The sequence below is a fragment of the Pelodiscus sinensis genome, chromosome 7 (genome assembly GCF_052426305.1).
Source record: "Pelodiscus sinensis isolate ZL-2025 chromosome 7, ASM5242630v1, whole genome shotgun sequence".
NCBI classification, from domain to species: Eukaryota; Metazoa; Chordata; order Testudines; family Trionychidae; genus Pelodiscus; species Pelodiscus sinensis.
Window position 1 is genome coordinate 62,725,648 of NC_143058.1, and position 18,152 is coordinate 62,743,799.

The following is an 18,152-nucleotide window of genomic DNA, read 5'->3' on the forward strand; positions in this document are numbered from 1 at the left end:
TTTTTAAGTCCCGGCTTGACAAAGCCCTGGCTGGGTTGTTTTAATTGGGGTTGGTCCTGCTTTGGGCAGGGGGCCGGACTCACTGATCGCCTGAGGTCTGTTCCTGCCCTGTGATTCTATGACCGACATTGGGAAATGCAGCCTGGCAGGCTGGGCCTCTGCGGGGAAGGATAAAGCTGGAGTTTAGCAGGGAGGGGTGAGTGGTTGTTCTGGGAGAGGCCGGGTTAATTTGTCCTCGCTGGTGGCAGGAAGGTGGGGATTAAATTAAAAGCTGGACACACAAATGCTTCCTGGGGGTGAGGCTATTGGCTTCAGGGAGGTATGGAATACTGGATGGGGGGAAATTGCTTAGGACTGGGAGGTTTGTACTAGAGTTGGGGCAAACTACACAAACAAACAGAAACAACAGGCAGCATGAATTTTAAATAACTGTATTATTACTCACATAAACCACACACAGAGAAAAGCTTTATCTAAGACGGCCCCCCTTGCTGGAGAATCACAATCTTTACTGTAGCTAGGCTCACACCACCTCAGGGAGGCAGAGAAATATTGTTAACCCCCATTTGCTGACATGTCAAGTGGCATGCCCAAGGGCGCACAGGAAGTCTGTGGCAAAGCAGGAAATGGAACCCGGGTTTCCTGAGCGCCCAGCTAACATCCAAACCACTGGCCCATCCTTCTCTCTTATGTCCCTGAGTCCATAGCAGCTGTTCTGCTCTATCACTCACTGTTCTTGGTGACAGCCAATGGCCATAAGCTCCCAGAATATCTGAACAGCAAGTATCAAGAGATGTCACCAAATTCGCAATAGCGATATAAAATAAACCTAGAGCAAGAACGGAAAGACAGGGGCAAGACCAATCTTGATATGGAATCCAATGCCAGTTTTACATGTTTACCAGGTTGTTAATAACAAAATAAATACAAACAAATTGTTTAGAAAAATGTCATTTTTTAAAACACCACAATATCCCTTTAACAGATGGCATTTATGTGACTATCTTGGCAACTTGCATTGGAGCCGTCTGAGCCTACATCTGTACTTGCCTCTGCGTTGTCAGCACCGCTTTCGTCTTTGGCAAAGTTGATGAAAACCTGAAAGTTGAAAGGAAAATATTTGCTATGTGATAAAACAAAACAAAAAGTTAAAATGGACAAAAATGCCATTTTTCCCCCTACGGATCACAGCCCTGGGAAGGAGGCAGGGAGGAATTTTGTGTGTGAGAGGCGATTTCCAAAAGAAGTCTAAGAGAGCTAGTTGACAAATGCGAGTGGGGTATTTGTATATCTTGGGTTGCTTTGAAAAGCCCACCTTGAATGTGTATTTTATATATACACACCACACATGGATATCTACCTGCATAACTACCTATATGTTTGTGTGTACACACACAATCCTGCACATATTTGTGTGTACACACACATACGCCTACATTTTCATCCACACACCCCTATTATTCACATCAACACACACACTTCACTATCGGAAAAGCAGGCAGGATTTCAGAGTAATAGTTATGCTCCCAGTTGCAATCACTTGGCACTACTTTGGTGCTATAAAGGGGCTGCGCAGCTTCCCTATAAGAGCAATTGAGGATTTCCTTGTTGCAGGAACGTCCCCAGGCGGCAAAAAAAACGAGATAGCTCCACTGCACCCACGTTTAGTCCTTGTGTGGGGGGTCCCTTTGGGGCATGGTTGCAGAGCCTAGAGCTCCAGCTATTCCCTGCCAATTGAAATGGTCCTACCAGGCATAACGTAAGGTGGCCCTTAAACTTGGGTTCTTCCTATGATATTTTTATATCGGTGCAAAAAACTGTGCAGTAGAAATGGAGGAAACCTAACTAGGGCGGCATGTTACCAATAATAATAAATACAATGAGAATTAGAACAGAATCTAGAAGCTCAACTCAGATTGGAGCCTCGTATAGCTTCACGGAAGTCCACGGAGCTGTGGCAACCTACCTCAGATGAAGAGCTCATTCATGCTAAAAAACAGAGAGGCCGTAGAGAGCTGGCAATCGAAATAGAGACACAAAAGCCGAGAGAAAGGAATGTCATCATGGAATCATAGAATCATAGAATACTAGGACTGGAAGGGATCTCGAGAGGTCATCGAGTCCAGTCCCCTGCCCTCATGGTAGGACCAAATACTGTCTAGACCATCCCTGATAGACATTTATCTAACCTGCTCTTCAATATCTCCAGAGATGGGGATTCCACAACCTCCCTGGGCAATTTATTCCAGTGTTTGACCACCCTGACAGTTAGGAACTTTTTCCTAATGTCCAACCTCAACCTCCCTTGCTGCAGTTTAAGCCCATTGCTTCTTGTTCTATTCTCAGAGGCCAAAATGAACAAGTTTTCTCCCTCCTCCTTATGACGCCCTTTTAGATATCTGAAAACTGCTATCATGTCCCCCCTCAATCTTCTCTTTTCTAAACTAAACAAACCTAATTCCTTCAGCCTTCCCTCATAGGTCATGTTCTCTAGACTGTTAAACATTCTTGTGGCTCTTCTCTGGACCCTCTCCGATTTCTCCACATCTTTCTTGAAATGCGGTGCCCAGAACTGGACACAATACTCCAACTGAGGCCTAACCAGCGCAGAATAGAGTGGAAGAATGACTTCTCGTGTCTTGCTCACAACACACCTGTTAATGCATCCCAGAATCATGTTTGCTTTCTTTGCAACAGCATCACACTGCTGACTCATATTCAGCTTGTGGTCCACTATGACCCCTAGATCCTTTTCTGCTGTACTCCTTCCCAGACAATCGCTTCCCATTCTGTATGTGTGAAATGGATTGTTCCTTCCTAAGTGGAGCACTTTGCATTTGTCTTTATTAAACTTCATCCTATTTACCTCAGACCATTTCTCCAATTTATCCAGGTCATTTTGAATTATGACCCTATCCTCCAGATTAGTCGCAACCCCTCCCAGCTTGGTATCATCTGCAAACTTAATAAGCGTACTTTCTATACCAATATCTAAATAGTTGATGAAGATATTGAACAGAGCCGGTCCCAAAACAAACCCCTGCTGAACTCCACTAGTTGTACCTTTCCAGCAGGATTGTGAACCATTAATAACTACTCTCTGAGTATGGTTATCCAGCCAGTTATGCACCCACCTTATAGTAGCCCCATCTAAGTTGTATTTACCTAGTTTATTGATAAGAATATCATGTGAGACCGTATCAAATGCTTTACTAAAGTCTACGTATACCACATCTACCATTTCTCCCTTATTCACAAGACTCGTTATCCTATCAAAGAAAGCTATCAGATTGGTTTGACACGATTTGTTCTTTACAAATCCATGCTGGCTGTTCCCTATCACCTTGCCACTTTCCAAGGCTGCGTCGAGACTGGCATGATTTTGCACAAATACTTTTAACAGAAAAGTTTTTTTGTTAAAAGTATTTGTGCAAGTGAGCATCTATACTGGCATGTGCCTTTGCACAAAAGATTTGCTTTTGCGCAAAAGCATCCGTGCCAGTGTAGACGCTCTCTTGCGCAAGAAAGCTCTGATGGCCACTGGGCTTTCTTGCGCAAGAAATTAACGTTGCTGTCTACACTGGCCCTCTTGCGCAAGAATACTTGCGCAAGAGGGATTATCCCTGAGCAGGAGCGTCAGAGTATTTGCGCAAGAACCACTGATTTTGTACATTACAACGGCAGTGTTCTTGCGCGAATACTTGCTGCCAGTGTAGGCAGGCGGCAAGATTTTGCGCAAAAGTGCCTGCTTTTGCGCAAAATCATGCCAGTCTAGACGCAGCCCAAGTGTTTACAGATGATTTCCTTAATTACTTGCTCCATTATCTTTCCTGGCACAGAAGTTAAACTAACTGGTTTGTAGTTTCCCTTTGTATAGATGGGCACTATATTTGCCCTTTTCCAGTCCTCTGGAATCTCTCCTGTCTCCCATGATTTTCCAAAGATGGCAGCTAGAGGCTCAGATACCTCCTCTATCAGCTCCTTGAGTATTCTAGGATGCATTTCATCAGGCCCTGGTGACTTGCAGGCATCTAACTTTTCTAGGTGATTTTTAACTTGTTCTTTTTTTATTTTACTTTCTAAAACTACCCCCTTCCCACTAGCATTCACTATATTAGGCATACCTACAGACTTCTCGGTGAAGATCGAAACAAAGAAGTCATTGAGCATCTCTGCCATTTCCAAGTTTCCTGTAACTGTTTCTCCCTCCTCACTGACCAGTGGGCCTACCCTCTCCTTGGTCCTCCTCTTGCTTCTAATGTATTTATAAAAAGTCTTATTGTTTCCCTTTATTCCCGTAGCTAGTTTGAGCTCATTTTGTGCCTTTGCCTTTCTAATCTTGCTGCTGCATTCCTGTGCTGTTTGCCCATATTCATCCTTTGTAATTTGTCCTACTTTCCATTTTTTATATGACTCCTTTTTTATTTTAGATCATGCAAGATCTCGTGGTTAAGCCAAGGTGGTCTTTTGCCATATTTTCTATCTTTCCGACACATTGGAATAGCTTGCTTTTGGGCCCTTAACAATCGTCCCGTTTTACAGCTAGGGAGTGAGGCATAGAGACTACGTCTAGACTGCAAGCCTCTTGCAAGATACTTTCGAAAAAGCCTCTTTCAAAAAAGAGTGTCTAGACTACAACCAGTACTTCCGAAGAAGCAAGCTGCTTTTTCGAAAGAGCGCGCCCAGGCAGTCTGGATGCTCTCTTTCGAAAAAGGACAGTTTGCGTTACATAGCACCTTTTTTCGAAAGAGCACTTTCAAAAAAAGGCGTTATTCCTCATAAAATGAGGTTTTCCGCGGTTGAAAAACCTGCCATGTTCTTTCGATTTACTTTCAAAAGAACGCAGCAGCAGTCTAGACACAGGGGAAGTTTTTCTCGAAAAAACCCTGTAATCTAGACACACCCAGAGAGTGAATAACTTCAGGAAGGTCTCACAGGAACTCAACGTCACAGCTCCCGCCTGACAACCCTTCGCCACACGACCAACCTTCGTCTCTGAAAACTGTGGGTTGAAATGGCTGCCTACATTGACCCCCACGCAGCCCCACTGAAATCACCAGGCCAGCAGCAGCATGACCACAGACCAACAACTATTTGTACCACACAGCTGTGCTTGTGTGTGCACCCAAAAGGAGAACAGCTTGGAACCCCTTTCAACGGGTGCTCCAATGTGTCTGGTAATCGGTTCCTGTCCGGAGCAGACACTGAATTTCTTACCTCCTCTAGAGTGGTTTGACTCACTGAGAAGTGCCTGATTTTGAAGGCCATTTTGTTGGTTTCCAGAAGATCGAATATGTTTGCTACTCCTCCTGCTGAGACTGGCACGTGGTATTCCACCGTGTTGAGATGCCGGTCCTGTCGGAACAAGCGCAGAGGAACAACGTCAAGGTGTACAAGGTAAATAGGTCCCGGCTGGTCCTACGGCTGAGGTGCAGTATAAAAAGGAAGGGGAAATTGAACTAAGGGGGAGGATGAAAAGTCTCTGAGGGGTCGTCGGGTTAGTCTGTAACCTTAAAAACAACGAGGAATCCTGTGGCACCTTAGAGACTAAACAATATAGAGGAACATGAGCTTTCGTGGGCAAAACCCACGTCATTACTCATTAGCTGAGGTCCACAAAAGCTCATGCTCCTCCATAGTTTTGTTAGCCTCTAAGGGCCACAGGACTCCTGGTTGTTTTTTAAAGGGCCGGATGCATCTTCTCCCTTTCTGACTGACTCCGGTGAGAAAACTCCTCAGGCAAGGATTGCCGAGTGTGTTTCCCGTGAGTTGCTTTAGGTTTGCGGTGCTCTGTGGGGGTAAGTACACAAGCACTGAGGAACAGGCTTTAGGAAGATAGGGCATGTGCTTCACTTCCCATATCCTGGCTTGACGTGCGTGTCACTTTAGTAACACTGGCAGGGACAAAAACCCCAATGAGGATGGAAACCAGCAGAATCTGGCAACCCTGCGCGTGGGCCGCTGTCACAAAACGTCTCGTGCACCACACACAGAACCCCAATGGGCCGGGCCTCAGATCACCCACCACTGCGCTGGCTGGTCTGTTCTGTAATGCTGGCTAGCCCCTCTGAAGAGTGGGAATCCCGCAGAAAACATTTCTTGCCTGGGAAATAGTGCAGTGCAACAAATGTCAGGTGTTTTCTGGACTCCCAACTGAAATGTCTATTACCTTAGGCTCTCGGAGAAGACTACAGCCTAGGATCTTTAGGGAACATGTGGTGTTTCCAGTGGGGAAGCACTGGGATGGGCTCCCTAGGAGGGGGTGGAATCTCCATCCCTAGACATTTTTAAGTCCCGGCTTGACAAAGCCCTGGCTGGGATGAATTAATTGGGATGGATCCTGCTTTGGGCAGGGGGCTGGATTCGATGACTCCAGAGGTCTCTTCCAGCCCTAGGAGTCTATGATTTCCCATTGGTAGTTGGATGGATGACTTTGAAAGTTGGGGTTAAGCTAGCAGATTGGCTTGTCCTCATTCAGCACGGTGTTACTCCACCTCGATGCTAACACAGTTCTATTGCCAGAGGTACTCAAGAATCCCAGCTCCCTCTGAAAACAAATGGAGCTAGACAACTACAGCTTTCTGTAGCACTGATGTCAATGGGACTACTCAAGTGAGCAGGAGGGTGCCGGATTGGACTATCTTGCATGCTCACTGTCACCATTTGGCTGTGTTTTTAAAGCCACCTAGGAAATCTGGCTACTCTAGTGCTATTAAGATTAATTGGACCTCGGTGCCCAACTCCCTTGGGCAGTTTTGTAAATCAGAGCCTGGCTCCTGCTTTGAAAGAGGGATCTGGGTGTGCCGTTCCCTTGTGCTTTGAGAATGTAACCAGCTCTTGCTGAAGCCAGAGGACGGGATTCTGCTCTCCGTTCCTCCGGCAGCGGGTCTGACCTCTCCTGCTCACCTTCAGGCATGTGTTTGGAAAGTGTGACTGCATTAACTCCGTCAGAGCCTCCGTGCTGACCGCACTGCTCATCAGGTGCATCTTCACCGTGAAGCCTCTTCCAAACCTAGATGGAAAATCACAACGCTTGTTCCACAGCAGATTCAGAACAAAACACGAGAGCGTTTGCTAGAAGCACTCGTGAAACAAATCCAGGCCCAGTATAACTCCGGTGAGAACAATGACTGAGAATGGACTGAGGTCATACTTTGGAGAAACTATGGAGAGAGGCCATGCTATGGAGAAACTATGGAGAGAGGCCATGCTATGGAGAAACTATGGAGAGAGGCCATGCTATGGAGAAACTATGGAGTGAGGCCATACTATGGAGAAACTATGGAGTGAGGCCATACTATGGAGAAATCTGGATCAGCAGTCTAGTCTGAGTGATAATTGATGAACGTCATGGTTCATCACTATTGTATGTCTTTACGTTCTGTATTAAAGTTGACACAGTTATTGAGTCATCTACGTAGAGGAACATGCCTCTCAAACACCGAACAAAAGCTTCCCGGGGTAGAAAATGCACTGAGAGAGCTGGCTAAGAATTTCTTATTTTTTTTTTTTTTTTTCCATTGGCAAGTGCTGATTTGTAGGAAGCACTCAGGTCCCAGGTTGGTGGGACTGTGAGATCCCAACCAACCCCAGAAAAGCCACGCGGCTGGAGCAGTCACATGGGACATGGGTGACTCTGTTTCAATTCCCTGATTGACCTGGTGTGGAACAGGCCCTTGAAGTTGACCACAAGTGAGTATGCTGAGTGTGGGCTAGTGGGGGACGAGTCTCTCAGAAATGAGGAAAATCTTGGCTTTAGTCCTGCTGGAATGGACACCCAAACAGAAGGACCCCAAACAGAACTCCTGTTTTCCAGCTAGCACCCTTTATCTATCACCAGTTCTCTGAAACAAAAGACAAAAAGCTTTCAGTGATGCCCATGGGTTGATCACTGCACCTTGAGTACACACAGCTAGGTCCTCAGCGTGTCTCAGTTGCCTTCCATGGAGCTCCACTGATTTACCATCACAGGGCATGTGGTGCTCACTGTGGTAGAGGGGATGTGTGGAAGATACATTTTACTGACCTGCTCTTAATATGCTGCAAAGAGCCAAGGCACTGGAAACGCCCATTCACCATAATCGCCAGCCTGGTACAGAGAGCTTCACATTCTTCCATGCTGAAAAGCAAGCAGAGAAATTCTGTAGGGCCATCGAATGGCAGTGCAAGAACCTCTACTGGCCAGAGATTGGACGGTTTCCCATGAGTTTGTCAGGCAGTTGACCGGGAATGATTCATCTTAATCACCTGACCCAATCTTTAGCTGGCTCTTCTTGCACTACTACTGAAAAGGCCCCGTTCCTCAAAGATATGTAAGGGAGTTAAGTGCCTACATGCTTTTGAGGGTCTGGGCCAAGGACCCAGTCCATGGAGAGCTATCACACATGTCCAGGAGGTGTTTGGCCCTTTCTGGAGGATTTTCCTGGATTTTCTCATTCCATGTGGATGTTACCACAGATGGCCTTATGCAGCACCCTCCAGATCCAGAGAAGTTGGCTGCGGCGGTGAGTCGGGGTTGGGATTCTGAAAGGGTTTACATTCTGGTGCCTGTGAGTTCTAGAGTGTTCCAGTGTGCAGTGTTAGGCCAGGTTTACACTCGGGGAGAGAGTCAACCCAAGATATGCAATAGCAGCCACGTGACTGGAGTGGATGTAACTTAGATCGAATTTCCACGGCAACCCAACTGTGGGGACTTGACAGGAGAAAGTCTCCCATTAAATTCCCTTACTCCCCATAACTTGGTGCAGTGACGGAATCAACGGGGCGCCATCAGTGATTGATTTAACGGGTCCTTACTAGACCTGCTAAATTGAGCCCCGGGAGAGTGATCGCTGCAGGACTGAGCTCCTGGTAAGTGGAGACAAGCCTTTAGTTTGAGCATAACAACACAAAGGCAGACAGTACATTCTACCTGTGAGAAGTGAGGATTACTGAACATTGGTTCTGTACTTCCTCGGTGATGATTTTCCAAAGGTGTCGTTTAGCATTAGGATCCATTCCAGAGCTTGGTTCATCCTATAAAAAAAAAAAAAAAAAGATTGTAAGTTTAAAGAGTAAATAAAATGTAATTTCTATTCCTCTCTGTATCAGCTCTGTTTAGAATCATCATTAAAGACGCTACAAATACTAATACAACTACTTAGCTCTTATATGGAGTTTCTGTCTGTGTTATCAGTATTATTTATTTGTATGATGATAGTGCCTAAGGTGGAACCCCCTTGTGCTGGGCGTTGTATAAAACAGATATTAAGAGAAAGTCTCTTCCACGAAGAGCTTACGAGCCAAACAGACAAGACAGCCAGAGAAGCTTACAGCAGGGACATGACTTCTCCAAATTCACACAGCAGGTCGGCGTCAGAGCCCGTGTCTCCTGAATCCCAGCCCAGTGCCCTCTTCACTGCTCAGGGCTGTAGCGGAACATTAAACTCATATACAACCACTCAGGCTCTCTAGAGGAATCGGAAGCCTGGTGCCCATTAATTTTAAATCAAATCATTTGCAAGCTTCAGCCTTAGCTTTCCAAGGGCTGACTCTGAGGTTCCACAGATAAACATCCCTCCGTGTAGATACCGTAGCAGCCCGAGAGCAGGGGGCTGCAGAAGCCAAGTGAAAGGTAGATACGGGGGAGTTGGGTATCTGGGTTTATGTTCCCTGAGGAGGCGGCCCTGCCCTTAGGACACCTGAAGCCCATCTGCAGACAGCCTGGAGGAAGGCTGATTAGAACACCTGCCGCCAGTTAAGGCTTATGGGCACCCTATAAAAACCTTCCCTCGGGCATGGCAGGGAAAGAAGAAAAGGGACGGACCAGAAGAGAGGAGGAGAGAGACGGAGCAGAAGACAAACCCAGAAGGCAGCAGCTAACCGGGCCTGTTCCAAGACACCAGGGAGTCAGTACCCAGGGAGTGGTTGGGGAAGTGACCCAGGGAGGGGCCGCTATTCAGTGGGGCAAGGACCAAGCCTCACAGCCGCACTCGGGGCTACCCCATAGGGCCCTGGCCCAGAACCCGGAGCAGGTGGGTGGGACCAGGTTTCCCCCACCCCTCCTCTTGGCTGGTGAGCTGCCAGAAAGGAAAAGGGGGACCCTTGGACTATCGGAGGGACTGACCTCCAAAACCCTGGACTGGCCAATGATGAAAAAAGCTCTTGGAGTCTCGGCAGTGGTAGGGACACCGCGAGTCTCTGAGGCGCATGCAAAGACCCTACCAGGAAGTGCAGGACCCAGGGGACTTAGCCCAGACTTGCCACAATATCTATTTCACACTTCCCTAAATGAAAGCTTCTTAATCCATTGTAGCTCTGAGCCACACATGGGCTAATAACAGAACAGCCCTTTGTCTCCAGACCGACCCGCCTTCTGAGTAATATCTGCCTCATTTACGGGCAAAACAAGCTGTCGAGCTTCAGAATCCCATGGACAATACGCCACAGAGGAGTTACGATACGTGGCGCCCCACCTCATTCATCATCAACAAAGTTCTCAGCCAGCTGCCCATCATGGAATTGTTATCATGGGGGGAACAATGTGCTCGACGAAGCAGAAAGAAAACAGCTTTGTTCTTCGGAAAGCAGCTTGCGCTCAGACAATCTCCTTGTCTCCGCTTCTGTGGCGCTTGTAGGCGCAGACAGAAAAGCAAAGGAATTATGCAAAAGGAGGGGTGGCTCTTCTGTACATCAAAGCTGTGTGCATCTGGCCCAGTGTCTGGCATAGGGATTGCTCAGGAGTGCAGAATTTAAAACCCCCGGTCCCAGGGCGGTCTGGGACGTTGGAGGGTTCGTTTCTGTCTTTTAAACAATGCATGTTGCATGTGGTATCACCGGTGCGAGCACCTGACTTTTCCTGGGGGAACTCAACCCCCGCTCTGCTGCAGGCTCTTATTTTCTAGCCCTTACTTAGTGATCCCTAACATCCGGTTGGCTTTTTTGACTGCCGCGGCACACGGCGTGGATGTTTTCAGAGAACTCTCCACATTTCTCTCGAGTGGTGACAGCTAATTTAGACCCCAACATTTTATATGTATAGCTGGGATTATGTCTTCTCAATACACAATGCTCTGCATTTGTCAACATTGAGTTTCATCCACCATTTTGTTGCCTAGTCACCCCATTTAGTGAGTTCCTTTTGTAGCTCTTCATAGTCTGCCTAGGACTTAACTATTTTGAGGAGTTTTGTGTCATCTTCAACTCTCTGGGTATGTCTCGACTGCATCCCTCTGTCGGCAGAGGGATGCAGATTAGGCAGGTCAACATTGCAAATGAGGCAGGGATTTAAATATCGCGCGCTTAATTTGCATAAAAATGGCCACCGCGTTTTGCCGACTCAACACTTTGTCGGCAAAAAGCGGCCATCTAGAGGGGGATCTGTCGAGAAAGAAAGCCTTTTTCAACAGATCCTGTAAACCTCCTTGAAGCCCGGGAATCAGGCTGGTTGCCTTAACAACCATGAGGTAGAAAAGACAGAGGCTATTTGCCGTGATTGAATCCTGAAGGGCAAGGTGAGGTTTGTTGAGGACAGCAGAATACGAGGCCAATAGCGGCAGCAGAAGGGCCAGAGAAAAACCAGCTCCTTAAGCTGTGTGGGGTTCATTTAAACACTGGCCGCTTACGGATGCTGTGGCAATCAAACTTGGAGTGCTGGGGTTGTCCCTTGGGCCACATCTACACCAGGAGTTTATTTCAAATTTACTAAGTTCAACTTCTGGGCACCTGATTTTACAAAGTCGAACTTCCGTGTCCTCACTGCAAGGAAGAATTGAATGTAGTCTGAGGCAGGCTCTGTTAATGTGGAAGCATTACCTCAGACTCAGAGCCCCAAGAAGCACTGTGGGGAGCTGTGGGAGGGGCCAATTAGTTCAAAACAGCAGCACCGGAGCATCCCCACTAACGTTATTTCGGATGTACAAGTTCAGAATTCATAGGATCACAGAGCTGGAAGAGACCTCAGGAGGTCAAGTGCAGCCCCCCGCCCATGGCAGGACCAACCCCAACTAAATTACCATCACTCCTCATGAAAAACAGGAGTACAGAGTTCGAATTCTGCGCCCCCTTATTCTGGAATAACGAGCTTGGTAGTGCAGACACATCGCTTACAAAATCGACCGGGGTGTGTGTGTTATTTTGTACTAAGGTTCTAGTAGAGACCAGGCTTTGGAGAGCTTCAAGTTGAGGAACAAGACTGAGAAACCTGAGCTGTGATTTTGGATGTGTACGTATGGGATGCTGCATGTGCCCACCTTTCCCAGAGTGACTAAAACGTGTGTGTAACCCAGGAGCTCCTGGGACTCCTACATCAATGCCAAACCTACTGCCACAGGCTGCTCAAAGAGAACATCAGGCTACTTCAGAACAAACCTCCACTATCGTGTAAGAAGAAAACATTAAGTTATGTTAGATAAAACAGTCGAATATTGCCTGTATGTGGCAAGAGAGTTACACTTTCTAGCTCATATCTTAGAGGGACACTGGTTCTGGTTTTCACCCCATAGTGGCGTGGGGCCACTGATATAGGCTATCTGCTCCTTTTGCTCCTTCTTGCTGTATCATGGAGGGCGCGGTCTCATCTTGCATCTGATATGGAAGTTGTAGAGAGACAATACGTATGGAACATGTGATGGTATTTTCTGTTCCTTTCCCTTTATGAATAATAGGCAGACACAATAAAACATCTGTGAAGAAGCCCTCAGGCAGTGCCTCTGGATTTCTCTAGAATACTTCCTACAGTTCGAGCATCCACATTTGAAAAAGGCTACTGGGAAAATTGGAGAAGGTGCAGCAAAGGGCCACAAAATAATTTACAAAAATGAACACCTTAGTGTGAGAGACTTAAAAAGTTCCATCTGTGTAGCTTAACAAAAAGAAGACTGAGAGGTCACTAGATTACAACGTGTAAGTACCCTTCTGAGGAGAGTATAGTGGGAATTAAGGTGCTCATTAATCTCGCTGAGAAAGGCCTCACGAGAACCAAGGGCTGGAAGGGAAAAACCAGATATATTCAAATTAGAAAGAAGGCACCATTTTTTCTGTGAGCCTGATTAGCCATTGGAACAAATTACCAAGGGAAGTGATGGATTTTCCATGTCTTGGAGCCTTCAAATGAAGACTCAACATCTTTCCAGAAGAAATGCTTTAGTCAGACACAATGTATTGGGCTCTGTATGGGGGTGAAATCCTATAGCGTGTGTTACACGAGTTGACCTGTGACCTCTGATCTGATCCTACAAAGGCTGTGAGGATAGATGGACAGACAGACAGGCAGACAATAAAATTGCTTTTAGTAGCTATGAGTGACGCCAACATAACCAAAAGGCAAGTAAGGGAACGTACAAGTATTAATATTAAGCAATAAATTGAGGTCTAGCTGTGATACATTTGTTAGCATAAGAAGCATAAGACTTAGCATAAATAAGGGACCTAGGGTTATAAGATTTAGCAACGTGTGCTTTTGAATACACAATTGCACAGCAAAGAACACATTAATTGAATACTAATAAACTTCTAGGGGATTCTTAAGTATGTGAAACCATGAGGTCAACCTCATTAACATATCGGAAACCCTGGGAAATGTATTGATGCAAAAAAACCTAACAACAATCAGAACACCAATTCCGGTTTCCTGGGCAACTGTAGCATGAAAGCCAGAAAACCACCTAACGACGGTAATGGGACATGCTTGATTGTTCAGGGGAAGAAGGACTGGTGTAGTAAGGTGTAAATCCATCCTTTCGCTGGGCTCATCGGAATGACAGCGTGACAGCAAAAACCGTCACCACTGCCTTAGGATGACTTCCACTTACGTTTCTTTCCATCGGCACTTCTAATGGCCTCCAGAAGGTTGTGAGTATGTACAATGCAGGAAAGCGCTTTGCTGTACTTCCCTTACGCACGCGGATGTTTCTGTTCTTTCAGTGAGATTTGTCTGTGCTCCCTGAAGTCCACGGTTTCTGCTTGCGCCTCACCAGCCTTCAACTCTGTGAAATTTCTGACCTCACTGCAGAGTAAAAAACCCGACTGGTGCAATTTGCACCCTACTCTTATCCCAGGCTGCAGGCAGGTGGTCAGAGGAGATGATATAGTGGTCCCTGCTGGCCTTAAAAGCTACAAACCTTTACATCACAAAACTTCCGATTTCTTACCAGCAGTAGAATCGACGGGTTCCCGACGAGGGCCAGTGCGGTCGATAACTTCCTATTAGTGCCATAGCTGCACATGGAGGTGACTCTGTCTTTGTATGGCATCAGATTAAGTCTATGAAGAAGCTGAAGTGCGATCTGTGGGTACAATGAATAATACAAACATTTGATTTGCACTGAGAATTAGAGCAACCAGAGAATAGCTGGAACAAGCATGTCTTTGCCAATGAATCAGCACCCAGCTCCTCAACGGGTGCAAATCAGTGTAGCTGCAATGTCTTCCACAGAGCTACGCCGATTTACATCAGGTAGGACTGTAACCCTTGGTTCCCAGCAGTTCAGATACTATCATTGAATGTCCTTTGAAATAGCATGTTGCTGCCAGGTAAGGTGTTGCTCCAAAGGAGTCTTTGAAGTGTGGGGACTCTCTTGAAATACACAGGAGTTTAACAATGTCACAAAGACCCCTGGGGAGAGATCCATTAAGGACACAGCCTTTACGAGCCCCGTTTTACAAATTCCAGCTTCACCCGTTCGCTTAGTAAACATCTGCCACCAAAGTCAACGGGAGTATTTGCACGGATGTCCATGGGGATAGTTTTAACAGGATGGCTCCAGGCATGTATATCATGCCTAGTATCTGATGTTTGCGGTATCAGCCCCTTCCTTATTTGTAGTCGTTCCATACAATAGAATCAGAGAACCCTAGGGCTGGAAGAGACCTCAGGAGTCATTAAGTCCAGCCCTTGACCAAAGCAGAACCAACCCCAACTCAATCATCCCAACCAAGGCTTTGTCAAGCCGGGACTTGAAAACCTGTAGAGATTCCACCCCCTCCCTAGGGAACCCATTCCAGTGCTTCACCACCCTCCTAGGAAAATAGTTTTTCCTAATATCCAACCTAGCCCTGCAACTTAGTTTTCCTTGTTCTGTCGTCTGTCACTATTGAGAAGAGCCTCTCTCCATCCTCTTTGAAACCCCCCGCTTCAAGCAGTTAAAGGATACTATCAAATCCCCCCTCACTTTTCTCTTCTGTAGATTAATTAAGCCAAATCCCTCAGCCTCTCCATGACTCCATGTTACAAAAACAATCAAGTCCCGGGACCCTCCCACATTCATCTAGGCCTGGGATAGGCAATAAGCAGCCCACAGGCGAGACACGGTTTGCCAGGATTAACTCCCAGTGGCTGGCCAGATGCTTCACCTACCTGCGTGTCCACCAGTATGGCCTCTTGCAGCTCCCATTGGCTGCAAATCACTCTTTCCGGCCAATGGGAGCTGCAGGAAGTGGTGCCCTGTTCTACTTACTGCCCACCCCAGAAAGGCAGGGAATCCCAGGTTGGAAATCCCTTATTGTCACCTTCCTCATTGTTTATTATGACACAAAATGGTCTAAATCAAGACAACGAACTTTAATGGAAGGACTCACTGACTCGACTGGGCTCGAATGGAACTCTTTGGTCATACAGGTCTACTCACTCCTTTAATCTGTTTCTCTGGGATGCCGTGTAGCCGAGCGTAGAAGTACATGTGCTCTTCCACCGTCAGCAAGTCATCCAAGGCATCTTCTTGAGGGCAGTAGCCAAACAGTGACCAGTGGGTGTCATCAATGTCACTCAGGGACCTGGATCAGGAAAGGAGGAAAGGGTCATTTCATAAACACGACAGAACAAAATCTGCTCTGGGCTCTTTGAAACAGGAGTGAAAGGGGGAAATGTTTGCCTAGCTGAAGGAGGGATGCTCTTAGCTCATGATACGTAAGCCTGTCTCAGTTCCTAGAAGGAAGGAGAATGTGTCTATGGCCCAGTTACTCACACTGAGTAGTACCTCACTCTGTTTGTCCAGTGGTTTTGATGGACCAGTTTCCAGTGGCCAGACTCATGTTCAGTAGCTCTTTGCTCCATTATCAGACCCACTGATTTCAATGGAACCAGAGGATGGTGGATAGACTCAGGTTCTTAATGACTCAGGTGTACACGACCTCTGAAACCTATCTAACTTGTGCTGCTCAGGGATGTGTGTGTGTGAAAAAGACACCCCTCCCCCGAGCAACAGAAGTTACAGCGACCTACGCACCATCCACACCGTCGGTGGAAGATGCTTTCCTGGTAACAAAGCTTTACCTCTCACAGAGGACTAATAATGGCCCGCCAACAGCATAGCATGTCTTCAGTGGACACGCTACACCCAGGCAGCACTTCTAGTGTCAATCTGACAGTGAGATTCTGATCACACAAGAGAAATAAACCCAGGAGAAACTCCACTGACATCAGGGCGGGATGTGATAGAGGTCTATAAAATCATGACTGGTGAGGAAAAAGCAAATAAGGGAAAGTTATTAGCATACTCCCATAATATAAGAACTAGGGGTCACCAAATGAAATGAATAGGCAGCAGGTTTAAAACAAACAAAAGGAAGTTTTTCTTCACTCAGTGCAGTCAACTTGTGGAACTCCTTGCCAGAGGATGTGGTGAAGACTAAGACTTTAACAGGGTTCAAAAAAGAGCTAGATAGATTCATTGAGGTTAGGTCCATCAATGGCTATTAGCAAGGAAGGGTAGGAATAGTGTCCCTAGCATCTGTTTCTCTGGAAATGGGTGACAGGGGAGGGATCGCATGAAGATTACCTGTTGTGTTCCCTCCCTCTGGGGCATCTGGTATTGGCCACTGTCGGCAGACAGGACACTGAGCTAGATGGACCTTTGGTCTGACCCAGTGTGGTCATTTTTATGAGTTTGTACCCAGCACTAAACTTTGCCAGTGAAATGAAACTCAATACCTTGAGGATGTAATTATAATATTTTTCAAAGGTGGAATTATCTGCTTTCTGTGCATGCACACGCGCTCTCTTTTTAAGTCTAACTCTTGGTAATTTGCTTTGCTGACCCAGCTGGGGTCCACGACCAGACTTGTGGCTACATCCCTCCCATGTAGCTCACCCTCCGTACCCAGTTTGATCCCGGACGCGCAGTCTTCCGCTGGTAGCCCCGATGTCTCCCGTGAGCATTTTAAAGATGGTCGTCTTTCCAGCACCGTTCACACCAAGCAGCCCGAAGCACTGGGTTGTGAGACAGAAAGGGAGGCATTTAGGCATGCTGCATTCAGGGCTAACGGATTGCTCTGAGGCAAGTGCTCCATGCAACGTGTGACTTCTCCTCTGGCCCCTGAGCACACATGAATTATGGAAAAGGCAAAGGCAGGCAAAGTGCATAGCAATAGCCGAAGGGAGGTTGTTTATTGGGCGGTATCTTGCCGCATGCATTAGAGTCCTCTGGTTAATATAGCAGGAAAGAATGGATGGGTCTGTAATACGATCATTCCTTTTATTTCGAGATGCACGTTCATATCCCGGGATCATCTTATTCTATAAATGCAGGCTCCTGCTGCTTCACGGACTAGATGAAAGCTACCTGGAGAGAGGTCTGCTTCAATCATACCCCCTGCAGCAGTGTAGACAGACTCACGGCAAGACAGTCACTGTACCCACACACCGGCGGACAGGGGAGGAAGCAAAGGTACAGAGGGAGAAAGAGTCAAATACACAAATGGCCATTTGAAGTCTAATTCCCACTGACTTTCCTAGGGATTTGGGGACTATCTTCTGTGTATGCCTTTAAAAATCTCCCCTCCTCCCCCCACCTGAGATCTGAGGCTAGATTTTCATAAGCCATCAGCTCCTATTTACCCAGCGTGCAAAGCCCTTCCTAAAATCTGGCTGTTGGTATCAAACTGGCATTGAAGCAATTCTGAAAAATCTTGCCTGGCCCAAGATCAAGCCGGTGGCAGGAACAGAATCCAGATCTCCTAGTCCTGTGTACTAGCCATTGGACCCCACTGCCTTGCCACCTGGCCATCCCCCTTTCCAAGCCCACTGCTCTCTGAATAGTCAAAGCGACATTTCCAATGGTAATTGTAAATTCAAGACAGACCAACAATGCTGAGTTTATACTCAGTCTTACCGCCCTGCCGGGGACAATATACTCTGGTGTATCCTAACTGAACTGGCTCTAATTTTCTCGTCACCG

At 46.7% G+C, this 18,152-nt stretch overlaps 1 protein-coding gene across 1 annotated transcript in view; it reads right to left on the bottom strand.

Moving 5' to 3' along the window:
• Positions 1–415: 415 nt before the first annotated feature.
• ABCA12 (ATP binding cassette subfamily A member 12) overlaps positions 416–18,152 on the bottom strand; it is a 129,239-nt gene continuing 111,502 nt past the window's right edge. The window contains exons 47-54 of the mRNA XM_075933955.2: positions 17,076–17,185; positions 15,606–15,750; positions 14,130–14,264; positions 8,912–9,015; positions 8,027–8,119; positions 6,907–7,012; positions 5,218–5,355; positions 416–1,098 (exon numbers count right to left, since the gene is read on the bottom strand). Coding sequence (XP_075790070.2) covers positions 979–1,098; positions 5,218–5,355; positions 6,907–7,012; positions 8,027–8,119; positions 8,912–9,015; positions 14,130–14,264; positions 15,606–15,750; positions 17,076–17,185 — 951 coding nt within the window. The 3' untranslated portion in view covers positions 416–978. The remainder of the gene's footprint in view (positions 1,099–5,217; positions 5,356–6,906; positions 7,013–8,026; positions 8,120–8,911; positions 9,016–14,129; positions 14,265–15,605; positions 15,751–17,075; positions 17,186–18,152) is intronic.